Source organism: Camelus dromedarius, chromosome 9 (genome assembly GCF_036321535.1).
Source record: "Camelus dromedarius isolate mCamDro1 chromosome 9, mCamDro1.pat, whole genome shotgun sequence".
Lineage (NCBI taxonomy): Eukaryota > Metazoa > Chordata > Mammalia > Artiodactyla > Camelidae > Camelus > Camelus dromedarius.
In genome coordinates, this window is record NC_087444.1 from 78,549,115 (window position 1) to 78,563,938 (window position 14,824).

At 40.9% G+C, this 14,824-nt stretch overlaps 1 protein-coding gene across 5 annotated transcripts in view; it reads left to right on the forward strand.

Moving 5' to 3' along the window:
* LOC105098767 (zinc finger protein 471) overlaps positions 1-12,979 on the forward strand; it is a 32,608-nt gene extending 19,629 nt beyond the window's left edge. For all 5 annotated transcript variants that reach the window (XM_064489893.1, XM_010991518.3, XM_031457326.2 and 2 more), the window contains 4 exons: positions 3,247-3,338; positions 5,694-5,820; positions 7,273-7,365; positions 9,907-12,979. In XM_064489893.1, the coding sequence (XP_064345963.1) occupies positions 3,306-3,338; positions 5,694-5,820; positions 7,273-7,365; positions 9,907-11,405 (1,752 nt within the window). In that variant the 5' untranslated portion in view covers positions 3,247-3,305 and the 3' untranslated portion in view covers positions 11,406-12,979. The remainder of the gene's footprint in view (positions 1-3,246; positions 3,339-5,693; positions 5,821-7,272; positions 7,366-9,906) is intronic.
* The last annotated feature ends 1,845 nt before the right edge of the window (positions 12,980-14,824 follow it).

Consider the following 14,824-nt stretch of genomic DNA (forward strand, 5'->3'; position numbering starts at 1 on the left):
AGCATCAGACCTGCTGTGGTGCCTGTGGGAGTATCATTTGGCATGCTAATATATTATAACTAGCATATAATGAAGCTCAAGGTCTCCTGGAAGTCAAATCGCCCGCCATCTTGTGCCTAAAGGTCTACTGGGAGTTGAATCTTCCTCCGTCTTGGTAATAATTGCTGTGTTGTTTATTAAATTTTTAAAAGTTTATTTTTTACTTTTTATTTTTAAATATTTTTATTTTTATTCTTTATTGAAGTACAGTCAGTTATAATGTGTCAATTTCTGGTGTACAGCATAATGTCCCAGTCATGCATATACATTACATATATATTCATTATCATATTCTTTTTCATTAAAGATTATTATAAGATATTGACTATAGTTCCCTGTGTTATACCGAAGAAATTTTTTTATCTATTTATAGTTTCTGTGCAGTAAACTGTTGACTGAAATAATTGCACAGCCTAAAAGTTGAGAATTATGTTTTATTTGGTGGACATTTCTGAGGACTCAAACTCCTTTGATCCCAGGATGACAGCCCCCCAGATCACTCTGAGGGACTGCTCCAAAGAGGTGGGGGAGGAGCCAGGATATATAGGAGCTTTACAACAAAGACCAGGTAGTTGGAACATTAAAAGATTACTTGGTAACTGAAGAAAACCAGACATCTCAAGTAAAGAATTTAGCCCTTTTCTGTGTATGGGAGGGGGCAAACATTTGGGCTCATAGAATACATTCCTTTGACGAGCACCTAGCCACCTAGGGCCAGTATCCTGTCCTTTCTTATTCTGAGTTTTCTCAGAGGGCACCATTGTGAGTGGCTGCAGAGGCTGGGCTGCAGGCTTGTCTTCACGGGAGGGGGTGGCAGCAAAGGCTGACGGCTTGATGGCTTCATTTTGCAGGAAAATACTGCAAGCCGTATCAGTAAACAAAGAATGCTGAAGCCATTCTGAGGGGACTCAGAATAAGAAAGGACAGGATACTGGCCCTAGGTAGCTAGATGCTTATCAAAGGAATGTATTCCATGAGCCCAAATGTTTGCTCCCTCCCATACATAGAAAAGCACTAAATTCTTTACCTTGAGATGCCTGGTTTTCTTCAGTTAACAAGTAATCTTTTAATGTTCCAACTACCTGGTCTTTGTTGTAAAGCTCCTATATATCCTGGCTCCTCCCCTACCTCTTTGGAGCAGTCCCTCAGAATGATCTGGGGGGCTGTCATCCTGGGCTCGAGTCCTCCTGCTGAATGAAACATAATTCTGAACTTTTAGGCTGTGCATTTATTTCAGTCAACAACACTACACATATTTCAAATGTACAATTTGATGAATTTTAATAGATGTATACACCCATGAAACCACCACAATCAAGATACCTATCATTTTGCTCACTCCCCAAGAGGTGCAAATTTCCAACTCCCAGTTTATCCCTTCCTACCCTTTACCCACTGGTAACCATGTTTGTTTTCTATGTCTATGAATCTCCTTCTGTTTTGTAAATAAGTTCATTGAGTCCTTTTTTTTTTTAGATTCCACATATAACTGATATCATACGGCATTTTTCTTTCTCTTTATGCCTTACTTCCCTTAGAATGTGCTATGTCATTTTTTTTAATGGTTGTGCCCTGCCCCTCTCCTTCCCGTCTCACCTCGTGTGAGCGGTCAAGTGTATGAGGGCCAAGGAGAGACCGCGAGGGGGCCGTGTGTGTGAAAGAGACCTGACTGAGTACGAGAGACCAAGAGCATGTTGGGGTGAGTGTGCAGTAAGAGACCACTGAGTGTGTGTCCAGCATGTGAGGTGGTATGACTTTGTGAGTCCGAGTGTGAGAGAGACAAGTGTGTATTGTGTGTGAGAGAGAGAGAGAGAGCAATTGCAGTGTCTGCGTATCCGTGTGTGTGTGAGAAACCCACATGTCTCTGAAACAGACCATTGAGAATGTGTGTGTGAGCCTGGAGTGTGAGAGACCATCATGTTTGTATGTGGGTGTGAGAGAGAGAAAAGCTAGCGATGTTGTGTGTGAGACCAAAGTGGGTACGAGAGACCGTGAACCGTGGACTGTCACCCTGAGGGCTGCAAATACAGCCTCTGTGAGCTCGTGCCGTGCGTATGAGTGAGTGGTGAGTGTATGTGAGAGAGTAAGATCGGGGCTGTGTGTGATGTTTGGGTACACCATGTGTGTTTGTACCTGTGGCCTCTCTGAGACCATGTGCGTGACTGCATACGATGCGCCTTCCTTTGGGTGCCTGTGAGCCTGTCTCGGTGTGACCAGGAGGTATGTGGGGTCTGGTGTCCGTGTCTGTGTGTCACCCGTGTGGCTGTAACGGGCCCTCTGACTGCGGTGTGCGTGGGGAAGCTACTCGGAAGGCTGGTGGCTTTGGCTGCTTTTGTCTGTTGCTTTATGGGGTTGTGTGTTGTCAGGATAGTAATCCCGGCGTAGAAGTCCCTGCTCCTGGAGTAGAGTCCAAGAGTTTCAGTGGGAAGCAATTGGTGGAGCGACTGGTGCTCCTGACTGGAGCAGAGGCACCCTTAGTTCTGGGTGACAAAAACGAGGGGGATTGGGGCTGAGGACAGAGATGAGAGTAAAGGTGGCAGAATTGGGTGCTTAAGGATCCACTGTCCCAGGGTGAGTGGAAAGCAAACCCCTGAGGACTTGGGAGGACAAGGACCACAACCCTGGCCTCCAGTGGCATTTAGGAGCCATATTTTCAAACTGTAGACGGTATCAAAGCATGAAGCAGAGATGCAGGGAGGGAAGGAGTCCACCTTTACTTATAAACTAGAAGAAACAATATCTATTTCAAAGGATTATTTTTTATTTTTGGTGGGGGAGGTAGTTAGGTTTATTTATTTGTTTATTCTTAGAGGAGGCACTGGGGATTGAACCCAGGACCTTGTGCGTGCTAAGCATGTGCTCTGCCTCTTGAGCCGCACCCTCCTCCTTCATGGGATTATTTTTTAAATAAAGTGAGAAAATATAGTCTCTGCAGAGTACCTAGCACATCTTATTTTTATTCATATTAAGACCAAAGAATGGGAAAGCAATTTTTAGAAAAAAAGATTAAATTTAGGACCTCGAACATAAGAGAAAGAGAGTTATAAGTTATACCCCTCAACCACCATAGTTAGCCCATAATCTCCCAGTTAGAGGGGCAGTGGAAACAGAGACGGCTGGGAGGAAGGAGGGGAAGACAGCATTTTTAGGGTGGTGCTTCCAGGAGTGCAGAGAAGGCTTCATCTGCTCACTCTCTTCTTCCTCCAGCCTTGCCCTCCCAGGACACCGCTGTTCTCCAAGAAAGAAGCCAGGAAGAGACAGTGGAAATGACAGTTGAATTAGTGAAAGCCATACCCCAGGTTCGTCGTTTCATTCCTTCTCCATGAAAGGCACTCAGTAAAGCTGCTTTCCTTCTGAAAATTCCCTGATTAACAGTCTCGTCTGAGGCCCTGGTTCCCACTTCTCCCAGAGAGCACTCTCCTTAACTCACACTGCCTAATGGCTGGATAAAACTGAGTGTGATGAGGCACAGAGCCCCCTCTGACTCCCTCTTCTTCCCACTTCATTTTAAATTCAGTATTGACACTTGTGAAAAGATCTGGTTTCCGTTGCATGGAATAAAGTTGCCTCAGTGTCAGTGAGTTGGGTTCCAAATTGAATGTGCATTTGATAGCCCCCTCCATCAGGAATCATCGCTCTAGCTGAATTTTGTCCAAATCTCTAATTTATACCCTTAAATTCTTTAAGCATTTTTCTTTTTCTGGGGAGGGAGGTAATTAGATTTATTTATCTTTTATTATTATTTTTTATTTCATGGAAATACTGGGGATCGAACCCATGACTGCGTGCATGTACTCTACCACTGATCTGTACCCTCACCCCCTTTATTTTTTATGTATGAATTCTCAGCCTCATTTGTTCACCTAAAAAATCTTATCCTACTTAATTTTTGCAAATTGAAAAAAATTTTAATTGTTGATATATGTACATAGTACAAAATTCAAGATATAAAACCTCTCTCTTGCCTCCCAGTTCTTAAGAGACAGTAACTATTCTCAGCTTCTGTTATTTCATTCAGGGCTATTCTGTTTCCACGCATACATAGATACTTGCCTCCATATAGAGGTAGTGTTTTTTATGTTCTGTTTAGGAAATCTTTGCCTGCCCCTAGGGCATATAGATAGTCTCCTATTTTTCTTCTAAAAGATTCCTTTTACCCTTCACAGTTAAGTTCCTGATAAGTTTAAACTTGATTTTTGTGATTTTCTATGAGAGTAATGCTCAAATTAAATTTTTGCATTAAATTTAATTTGCATTAAATTATTACAGTGAATGTTTAACCTATGACAAGTGAGGCAGAGGTTCATTTTTTTTTCTCCCAGTTGCCTGTACAGTTGACTCAATGGCAATTATTGAATTATTCATCTCTTTCACATTAATTTTGGAATGCTGCCTATATCTGGCACTAAATTCCTGTATATATTTGATTCTGTTGCTGGACTAGGTTCAGTTTTACTTGTATTTCTGTTTTCAATCTTGTAATTTTTAAAATACATCATTTGCATAAGGAACTCTGAACATAAGGGGAGCCCTTCATTTTCCCAATGAGAAGTTCTCCACCACCAATTTTTTTTCCAAATGGAAAACATGCTTTCATTGTACAGATGAGAGTCGAATGTCCGCTTACTAACATTTAATTAATTAAATTGCACCTCTTATATTGAAAATCACATAATTTTAAAACACTGCTGCCCACCCCCTCCTCCACTGTCAGAGTTCATGAAATATTCAAAAAGAGTTACATGGATTTGGGGGCATCTGTGTCTTCCTCAACATTAGAACTACTTTATGAATCTTCTACATTAAACTTCCAGATTCAGAGCTTTTAGAGTTTGTGCTTATGACAACATTGAGACTGTATCCCTAACATGGGAGACCTTGGGGGAAAAAATCATGGTATAAAGCATATTTGCAGGGGAGGTTAGAGCACGTGCTTAGCATGCATGAGATCTCGGGTTAAATTCCCAGTACCTCCATCATAAACAAACAAACAAACCTAATTACCCCCCCCGCCAAACAAACAAACCAAAAATCATAATTATTCAGTTTCATTTTGATATTATCTAAGTACGTGTTGATTTCTCATACTCAACGTCAGGGCACGAGCTGGATGTGTTGTAGTCTTATGCTGGGTGTAAATTTCTCATGTTGTTATCCAGCCCACTCTGGTAAGGCATGGCATGCTCATTAATTCTTAATGATACAACACAAGGAAACTGCATTCTAAATATATTTGTTATTTTTATTATGTAAGAAAAAAACCTCAGCTCTATCAATTCAGTGCCTCTTCCCCCTGAAGCACTGGATCCCACAGAGTACCATTTATAAAATATCAACCTAGAACACTTTTTTTGTTGTTGTTTTTGGGGTTTCAACCACAAGTGTATGTCTTACCTTGAAGTGCTTGTTTACTGCCCTGTGGCGACCCATCCAGGTTTCCCCATGCTGAGAAACAGATTAGCACCGTTGTATAAATGCAGTTTAGCCCTTTGATAAGTACTATTTTAGATTAGCGCTGAGTATTACATGTTTAAGTGTTTTTTTTCCTCCAAGGGCTATTTCTCACATAAAGTAGGGACAACTTAACACTTCATCTCAAAGTCACATGTGCATATGAGCATTGGCTGATCAAGAATGTCTTTGTGTCATTTCAGGACTTGGTGTCATTCAAGGATGTGGCAGTAGACTTTTCCCAGGAGGAATGGGAATGGCTGAGCCCTGCTCAGAGAAGACTGTACAGGAGGATGATGATGGAGAACTATCAGAACCTGCTGTCTCTGGGTGAGGATCCTTCCCCCTCCGTGTATTTCAGAATTACCCTAAGGGATTCTTTACATTTTTATTTATGTTTAAAACTTTTTTTTTTTTTTTTTTTTTTTTTTTACTGGGTATGGATCAGAATGGAATCTGGAGAGTAAAGAGGCTATTCAGGGGTTGAAAGCTTCAGGTTCAGTCCGTGAATTTGTTGGGTATCGGATATTTCATGAATGTGCCATTCAGTGAGCTGGGAACACGTGGCATGATGTGACTCACTGGACCCCTACGCTGCATTTTTCCCTCTGTCCTACAGTATTGTCAGCACAGCTGGTAACACAGTTCACCAAGAATACAGCCGGATTGTTACAGATTCAGAGCATGGCTTTAAAACCTGTGTATTTTTATTAACGTGCAGCAAGTGAACTAGTGAGGCTCAAACTGTGAGAACTGCTTCAGGCGGTCTGAGGGAAGCTAACATGGACCCTTCTTCTCAGCCCTGGGGCCACCTCATTGGGTGGGGTAGCGTTCTGTCGTCTCTGGGCCCCCGGATCCTGCTTGCGGTTCACTGAACTTCTTGAAACTAAATACATGTCTTTCACCAAATTTAAGACCTTTTTGGCCATTATTTCTTCGGCTAATTTTTTCTACTCTTCTTCTGAGATTTCAATTTCAAACATGTTAGAAACATGGGTATTGTGCCTTGGGTAACTAAGAATCTGTTTACTTTTTAAAATCTTCTTTTTCCTCTGTTTGTCAGATTATATAATTTCTATTGATTTATCCTCAAGTTTTGAACTCTTTCCTTGTCTTCTTCAATATCTTGTTAAGCACATCTAGTGAATTTTAAAATTTCAGATACTGTGTTTTTCAGTTCCAGACTTTTTACTTGGCTCTTTTTGTAATTTCTACTTCACTGCTGAGAAATTATAAGCATATTTTAAAATTTTAAAATCCTAGTCTACTAATTTCAACATCTGTGTTATCACAGATTGGGTCTCCATTCATTGCCTTTTTTTGTAAGTAAGGTTCATTTTTTCCTCTTCCTATGTGATTTTGGATTTTGTCCAGGACACTGGAAATAACACATTGTAGAGACTCTAGATTTTGTTACATTCCTCTGAAAAGTACTGGTTTTTGTTTTTTGTTTTTTGTTTTTTGTTTTTTAAATCACGCAGTTAACTTGACTCAAACTCTGAACTCTGTTATCTAGGGACCCTTTACATTACCTCACTTACTGCTGTCTGATGATATTCTGAAGATGCTGGGCTGTATTTTTGCCCCCGGCCCCTCAGAAAGTTGTTTAGCTTTTATAGAGTTGACTGTAGGCAGTCTCACTAGACTATGCCAGAAGCTTTATGTCATCAGTCACCCTTTGATCTACTCATTCCTATAAGGTCATTCCATCAGAATTAAAGAGCCGACTGAAATGCCCCAAAACGGCCAATTTTCATCTCTTTTTTTTTTGTTTGTATGCAGGACTTTGTACCTCTAAGCCATATGTCATCTCCTTATTGGAACAAGGGAAGGAGCCTTGGGGGATGAAGAGTGAGGTGAGAAACTCATTCTCAGGTGAGTGTGGGAGAACCAGACAGGGGAGTCTTTCTAGGCATGGCTCAGCCATTTTGAAAGATGATACTTCCTCCTTTTTTTGTTTTTCTTTTCTTTCTTTTTTTCTTTCTTTCTTTCTTTTTTTTTTTTGGTGTGTATTGTATTGTAATCTGTTTATTAGTAATACTGAGTACTTGCTATATGCAAACTACTGTCAGTAACTTCCTCCTTTCTTATGCTTCTTAAAAGCTCTTCTCAAGCCTTCCAAGCCGGGGAGAAAACTGAAGCTTTGCTGCTTAGCATGGGCTCCCCTAATATCTTCGGCTTGACTCTCTTCTCTAATAACTCATTTTGCAAAAAATCTTTATCTAGTTCCTTCCCATCCTCTCTTTTCTTTTGCCACACAGACTCATATAAGCTTCTCTGTTTCTTAAATCTTCTCTTAACTCCAAAATTAGGTGCTGCCTACAAATCACAAGATATCCTGCTGCTGTAAATCTTTTTTTCACTTTCCTTTTGCAAATGGGAAAAATCCAAATCCTACCAGCCCCTGTGTGACCAACTTTTTCCTACTTCTCCATTATCCTCTGTCATTTTTTAGTTTTCTCACTATGTTTGACCCAGAGTTTTCTCAACTATACAAGGTATCCAGGCAAGAATGTCACAGGTAGACCAAGAGCCTGAGTCTCTGAGCCTTGGGAGACCAGATGGGGCTGGAGGCAGTCTGAATCACGTCTGGTTGCCTCTGAATCAGAGGCAGCACCATGTGTCTTACAAACGTCTTTTTCAACGAGTGCCTGACGTACAGCTGAAAAGCACTGCTCTAGCCCATTGGTCACCTTTTATGAACTCACCAAGCTCTTCACTGACATAGGCTTTTATGTTTCCTGTTTTCTCTCCCTAGAATGCTCCTCTGATGGCTCTCTGTCCATGCTGGGCTATCAGACCAGAGCTCAAAAATTATCTCACCACCTTATATAATAAGCATTCCCCAATTCCAACAACTGTCCACTAAGCCACCATTATTCCCTTTGTCACACTCAGGAGAGCCTGTAATTGCCTTGTTTCAGCAGACCTGCGTATTTTCCATCTCCCCCACTGAGCTGAAAATCCTCAAGAACAAGGGAATGTTGAGATCACCCATGGAAATTATGCCTTTATGAAATTCTTCTTTCATGTCCGTAATAGTATTTGATTATATTTGGATCCCAGACTGCCAGTGTCCTCCAAATGCCCGAAATACTGGGGGAGAAGTAAGCTCTGCTTAGTCATACTGTACACTTTGTTTATGTAGGAAGCTACCGTCTGCCTTAAAGAGAAAAACAGAAAGAACTTTCCTGATAAGAGGTAATAATTGGCCGTGTGAGGAACAGATGGAGGAGGGGAGGGTGTAGCTCAGTGGTGGAGTGCCTGCCTAGCATGCACGAGGTCCTGGTTTCAGTCCCCAGTACCTGTGTTTTAAAAAAATAAACAAATAAATAAAACTAAAATTACCTCCTCCCCATTAAGAAAAAAAAAAGAACAGATGGAGGGAGAGGGAGAAAGGGGATGAAGAAATTGGTAATTTGGTGGGACATTGAGTCACAGTATAGAATTATGTATTATCAAGGGACTAAGATATCTCAGCATCCATGTTGAGAAAAGTTCCAAAGATAAGGGACAACCACAGCTCTCCATAGGAGGTTGGAGACGGAGACGACCTTCACATGAAAAGAAAGTAATTTTTTTCTTTTTCTTTCTTTTTAAATTGAAGTATAGTCAGTTTACAATGTTGTGTCAATTTCTGGTGTACAGCATAATGCTTCAGTCATACATATACATGCATATGTTCCTTTCCATACTATTTTCCATTATAGGTTACTACAAGATATTAAATATAGTTCCCTGTGCTATTTATTAGAAACTTGTTGTTTATGTATTTTATATATAGTAGTATATGCAAATCTCAAATTCCCAACTTGTCTCTTCCCACTCCCTTCCATGCCGGTAAACATAGGTTTGTTTTCCATGTCTGTTAGTCTGCTTCTGTTTTATAACTAAGTTCATTTGTGGCCTTTTTTCCCCCTGATTCCATGTATAAGTGATATCATATAATATTTTTCTTTTTCTTTCTGACTTCACTTTGTGTGACGATCTCCAGGTCCATCCATGTTGCAGCAAATGACATTATTTTTATTATTTTTTATGGCTGAGTAGCATTCCGCTGTATAAATATACCACAACTTCTTCAGCCAGTCATCTATTGATGGACATTAGGTTGCTTCCATGTCTTGGCTATTGTGTATAGTGCTGCTGTGAATATTGGGGTGTGTTTATCTTTTCAAATTAGAGTTCCCTCCGGATATATGCCCAGGAGTGGGATTGCTAGATCATATGGGAAGTCTATTTTTAGTTTTTTTAGGAATCTCCATACTGTTTTCCATAATGGCTGTACCAGTTTACATGCCCACCAACAGTGTCAGAGGGTGGGATTCATTATTTCCAGATTACCTGTTCCATGTCAAATGTTTCCCTTGTTATAACTCACGATGAAGGAAACATTTGCTCTTTTGAATTTTTCAGATTGGGACTCTATCTGTGAGACACAGGAGTTCCCTCGGAAGCAATTTGTATGTGATGATGTGTTAGTGGAGAGAAGTACGAGCTGTGGACTTGAGTGTCCCACTTTTGGAGGAAATCAGAAATGTGAAGATCTTTTCAAGAGGCAGTTGGTAAGCCAAGAGACAGTTACTAGGCAAGAAGCAATCACTCATAAACAAACCCTCACTGTGGAAACAGACCACAAATGTAACAACTCTTGGAAGCTTGTCCCTCTAGACAATGTAGAAGAGAATGTTTATAATCACAACTCAGATAAAAAAATGTTTTCCAAAAATTCCATGGTAGTAAAACACAAGAAAGTCTCTGCAGGAAAGAAGCTTTTTAAATGTAATGACTGTGGGAAAACCTTCACCCAGAAGTCATCCCTCACTCTCCATCAGAGAATTCATACTGGGGAAAAACCATACAGGTGTCAGGAATGTGGGAAAGCCTTCACCCAGAGTCCACACCTTGCCCAGCACCGCCAAATGCATACTGGAGAGAGACTCTTTGAATGCAAGGAATGCAAGAAATCCTTCATCCTCAACATACACCTTACTCAACATCAGAGAATTCACACTGGAGAAAAACCATACAAATGTAAGGAGTGTAGAAAAGCCTTCACCCAGCTTGCACACCTTGCTCAGCACCAGAGAACCCATACTAGGGAGAAGCCCTACAAATGTAAGGAATGTGGGAAGTTCTGCAGTACTGGCTCATCCTTTGCCCAACATCAGAGATGTCACAGCCACAAGAAGCCCTATGAATATGCTGATTGTGGGAAGGCCCTCAGGGATTGCATCCGACTTGCTCAGCACAGAATTCACACTGGAGAGAAATTCTGCAGTCGTGACAAGTGTGGAAAAATCTTCTGCTACAGCTCACCCCTGACTGCCTATCAGAGAATTCAGACAGGAGAGAAACCGTGCAGCCGTGATGTTGGTCAAAAAGCCTTCAGCCATCGCAGGTTACTCACTCAGCATCAAAGAATGCGTTCTAGAGAGAAGCCCTACAAATGCAGGGAATGTGGGAAAGCCTTCAGGAAGAGTGTACATCTGAGGATTCATAATGGTGAGAAACCCTATGAATGTAGTGTGTGTGGTAAATCCTTTAGCCAGCAGAATTACCTTACTGTCCATCAGAGAATTCATTCTGGAGAAAAGCCCTATGAATGTAAGGAATGTGGGAAACCCTTCAGGCAGTCGGCACACCTTGCTCAACATAGGCGGATCCACACAGGAGAGAGACCATATGAATGTGAGGAATGTGGGAATGTCTTCAGACAAAGTGGACAACTTACTCAGCATCGGAAAGTCCATGCTGCACGGTCATCGCAGGCCCCCAGCTCTTCCTCACTCCGTCTGTTGCTGGGTTCTGTGGCTACAGCTGCTGAAGGGTTTGGGAATTCATCCATGTTTTTCACTTCTCACTGCCCTTGTCCAAAACACAGTCATTTCACCCGGACTGTTCCAGGTGTCTAAAAACTGGTCTTTCTGCATCTCTTTTGTCCCCTTGAAGGTCATTCTCCACACCACTGCCACAGGAGTCTTTTCAAAATGTAAATGTAGTCAAATGATGCTTAAAGCCTTGCTGTGACATTTTAAATTACTTGATGCCTTGAGTAAATTGTAAATTGCTGAGTACAAAGTGCTCCGCATAGCGCCTTACGTGCTGCACACACGTTAGCTCAGTACCCTTCTGAGTCTGCTCGAAAGTCAGCTTTAAACCATGAGCTCTGGAAGGCGGCATAGCTACCAGGGGGTCATAACAGTTTTGGGGACAGAAATTTTTTCTTAACGTGAATGACGGGCATTAGAATGTGGTATGTTTCAAGCTTGATATCATCACAAAACATAACGGCTTTCTCCTGACTCAGGTGTGTTCCTTTGCTGGTGAGAAAATTCAGCATGACCCATGACCTGATAACCTAGAAAATGTTTTAGGTAGTGTCTAGAGCTCTGGATAAGACTGGAACAGAAGAATTAGAATTTACTGAGAAGAAGGTAAGACTATATTTACTCAGGGCAAGAAATTAAAATTTCTAATGTTTAAAGTGGAAGGAGCAGAGAACTTGAATAGTCTAGCCCTCTTTTAAGACACCTGGGTTCACAGATTAATTATCAACCTTTAAGGAACCATCATTCAGCTGTTGAAGAGGATCGAAAAAAATATAATGGAATATTTTGAAGTATTTGTAATACTTCTTTCATGAGGCTAATTCAACTCTGATATCAAACCCAGAAAAAAATGAAATTACAGATGAATTTACTCTATATGGTTATATATAGGAAGGAAATTACTAACTTATTGAAGGAGAACAGAGGTTCTGAGTAACTGGAGAGCCATACATGTTTTGAGATGGAAGTTTCAGTGTTGTAAAAATGTCTCTACATTCCATCAGTTCCAGTCACAGTCCTGTAGAATATTTTCAGATTGACGCTTTTGTTCTCGAAATCATATAGAACGGCAAATAGGTGAGCATCACAAGGAAATTTTGGGGGAAAAAATCATTTACCTGTGAATTTAGTTTATTGCAAAAATAGTATTCTGGACTTTTCATTGGGAGAGATGGATTCTTTAAATGATGTTTGACAATTAGTAATCTGATTGGAAATAAAGTCAGATCCACATTCCACCCCTTAACAGAGAAGTTTATTCAACATGGATTAAATGCGGTGCCAACTGGTACCTGCTGAGGACCTGCATCTCCCCCAGACTTCCAGCTCCTTGGCTGCTCCTCTTTGGAAGACAAAGTGCATCTTCTCCTGACATGTGTTTGCCTTAGCAGAATTAATAGCCCTGGGAAATAACTAACCTCACCCAAGCTCAGGCTGACTTATGTCAGCCCATGTCTCCATCTTACTGGAGTCATAAATCCACAATCCTCCCGTGTACCAAAGCCCCTACCTCACCTGTAACCAAACACCTGTTTCCCTTTCCTTTTGTGTTCACAGCCCCTTCCCCAATAAAAGACGGTGCACACTCAACCCAGCACTCACACAGCCACCTCTCATCTGTGTGGCCCACTGTTGCCTGTGGCAGCACATCTATTAAACTTTGCTTTGTTTCTTAAACTTCTCTTTGTCTTTGGTAAATTCTTTTACCGCCCGTGACACTGGCCCACGGTGCCCCACAACATTAAAGATTTAAAGGAAACACGATCTTAAGATTTCAGAGAAGGTAGACTGTGTCTATCCCTTTGAGTTTAGGAAGGCTTCGGTAAGCTGAACACGGAGTCCAGAAGCCATGATGAGAGAGTGGTAGGTAGGCCCACGTAAGAGACCGAAACTTGCCCATGCCATGAGACACTGCGTGCAAAGTTAAAAGGCACATGACAGGCTGAGAGATACTTCCAACATGTTACAAGGATATAGCCATTATATAAAGTGCTGTTGGAAAGCAGTGAGGATCAGAGATACACAGTCTGACAGCAACTCTTGGAGGAAGAAATTACAAAGGTCAGATAAAACAGGAAGCTCTTAAATGCACTCACGATCAGATAAATGGAAGTTTTAAGTCCTCACCACCAACACAAACCAGCACACATTGTATGGATCATGTCCAGTACTGCTGCAGAGGTGTGAAACCATTTTTTTTATACACTGTTATGCATTGGGAGGGCGAATTAGTGGAAAGCCATTTTAGAAGTCAATATGGTGTGACCTGTCAACATTTTAGATGTAATTAGTCACTGCTGCAATTCCACATCTAGGAATTTATCTTCTCAAACAGAACAAGTGCAGGGCTGGAGGGTGTACCTCAGTGGTAGAGCTCATGCTTAGCATGCACAAGGTCCTGGGTTCAATCCCCAGTGCCTCTGTTAAAAAAAAAAAAAAAAAGCAAGAGATCTATTTTCTGTCACTTTGCTTTTAGCCATTATTTTGCCTAACGGTATTTTTCTGTGACGTGACTTAACTTTTAAGCAGAGCTTGAGGGCACAAGCCCTCCCCACCTGACCCCCTATCCTGCAAAAGTTTACAAAATTGAGGACGTGGGAGGAGAATATTCTTTCTGAAAAACTGCCTCCCTTACACCACCAGCCACTGACAAATCTTCTGTTTCTCCTTAGCAAGTACGTTTAACCTCCATTACATTCTATGTACAAAATGTATATTTTGCTTTCAACTTATTTTTTACTCATGTAAGCTTACATTCAGTGTTCAATTAACATATTTTTCTACCTGCATAAATTGAGTACTTTGAGTTGGGATGTAAAAGCATCACACATTTTAAAAATTAAATCTAGTGGAAGTCTTTTTTTTTTTTCCCCTCCATTTAAGCAGCCTTTCACTTAGTGGCACTTTTATAAGGAATGGATTAAAGGGTAGGTTATACTGAATGACTCACGTTAAAATTTTTAGGTTTTTTTTTTTTTCTCACACTCTGGGTTCTGGTGGTATGGAGTTTTGTTTTAACACCAAATGGAGGAATCCTTGCACCAGGGCAAACAGTAATGGTACCATTGAAACAGAAGCTCATTCCCACCTGGCCATTTTAAGCTCTCCTGCCACTAGGAGAAAAGTTTTAATGTTTAAAAAATTTTTTTAAATTTGTTTTTTAAAGGTGGAGAAAAAAGTATAATGGTTGGTCTCATTAAAAAAAAAGAAGAAGAAAAAGTTGTTCTACAGTAGTTACTGGAAAGACTATGGTCAGGGGACTTGTACAAACTGCCACATCTGGGTGTAATGCCCCATGTTAAAATTGTTGGTTTCTCTTTCCCCCAGTTGTGAGTTACGCTTTTCTGAAGGTTTTAGTGCTGGGAGGAGGAAGTCTTCTAAACAGGAATATCACAATGTTTGCAGTGTAGGTCAAATGACCTCTTTCTGTTTGATTCTTCTCCGAGCACCAAATGAGTAGGAATAAAAAGGCCATGGTGAAAATGAAAGAAAAGAAAAGAGAG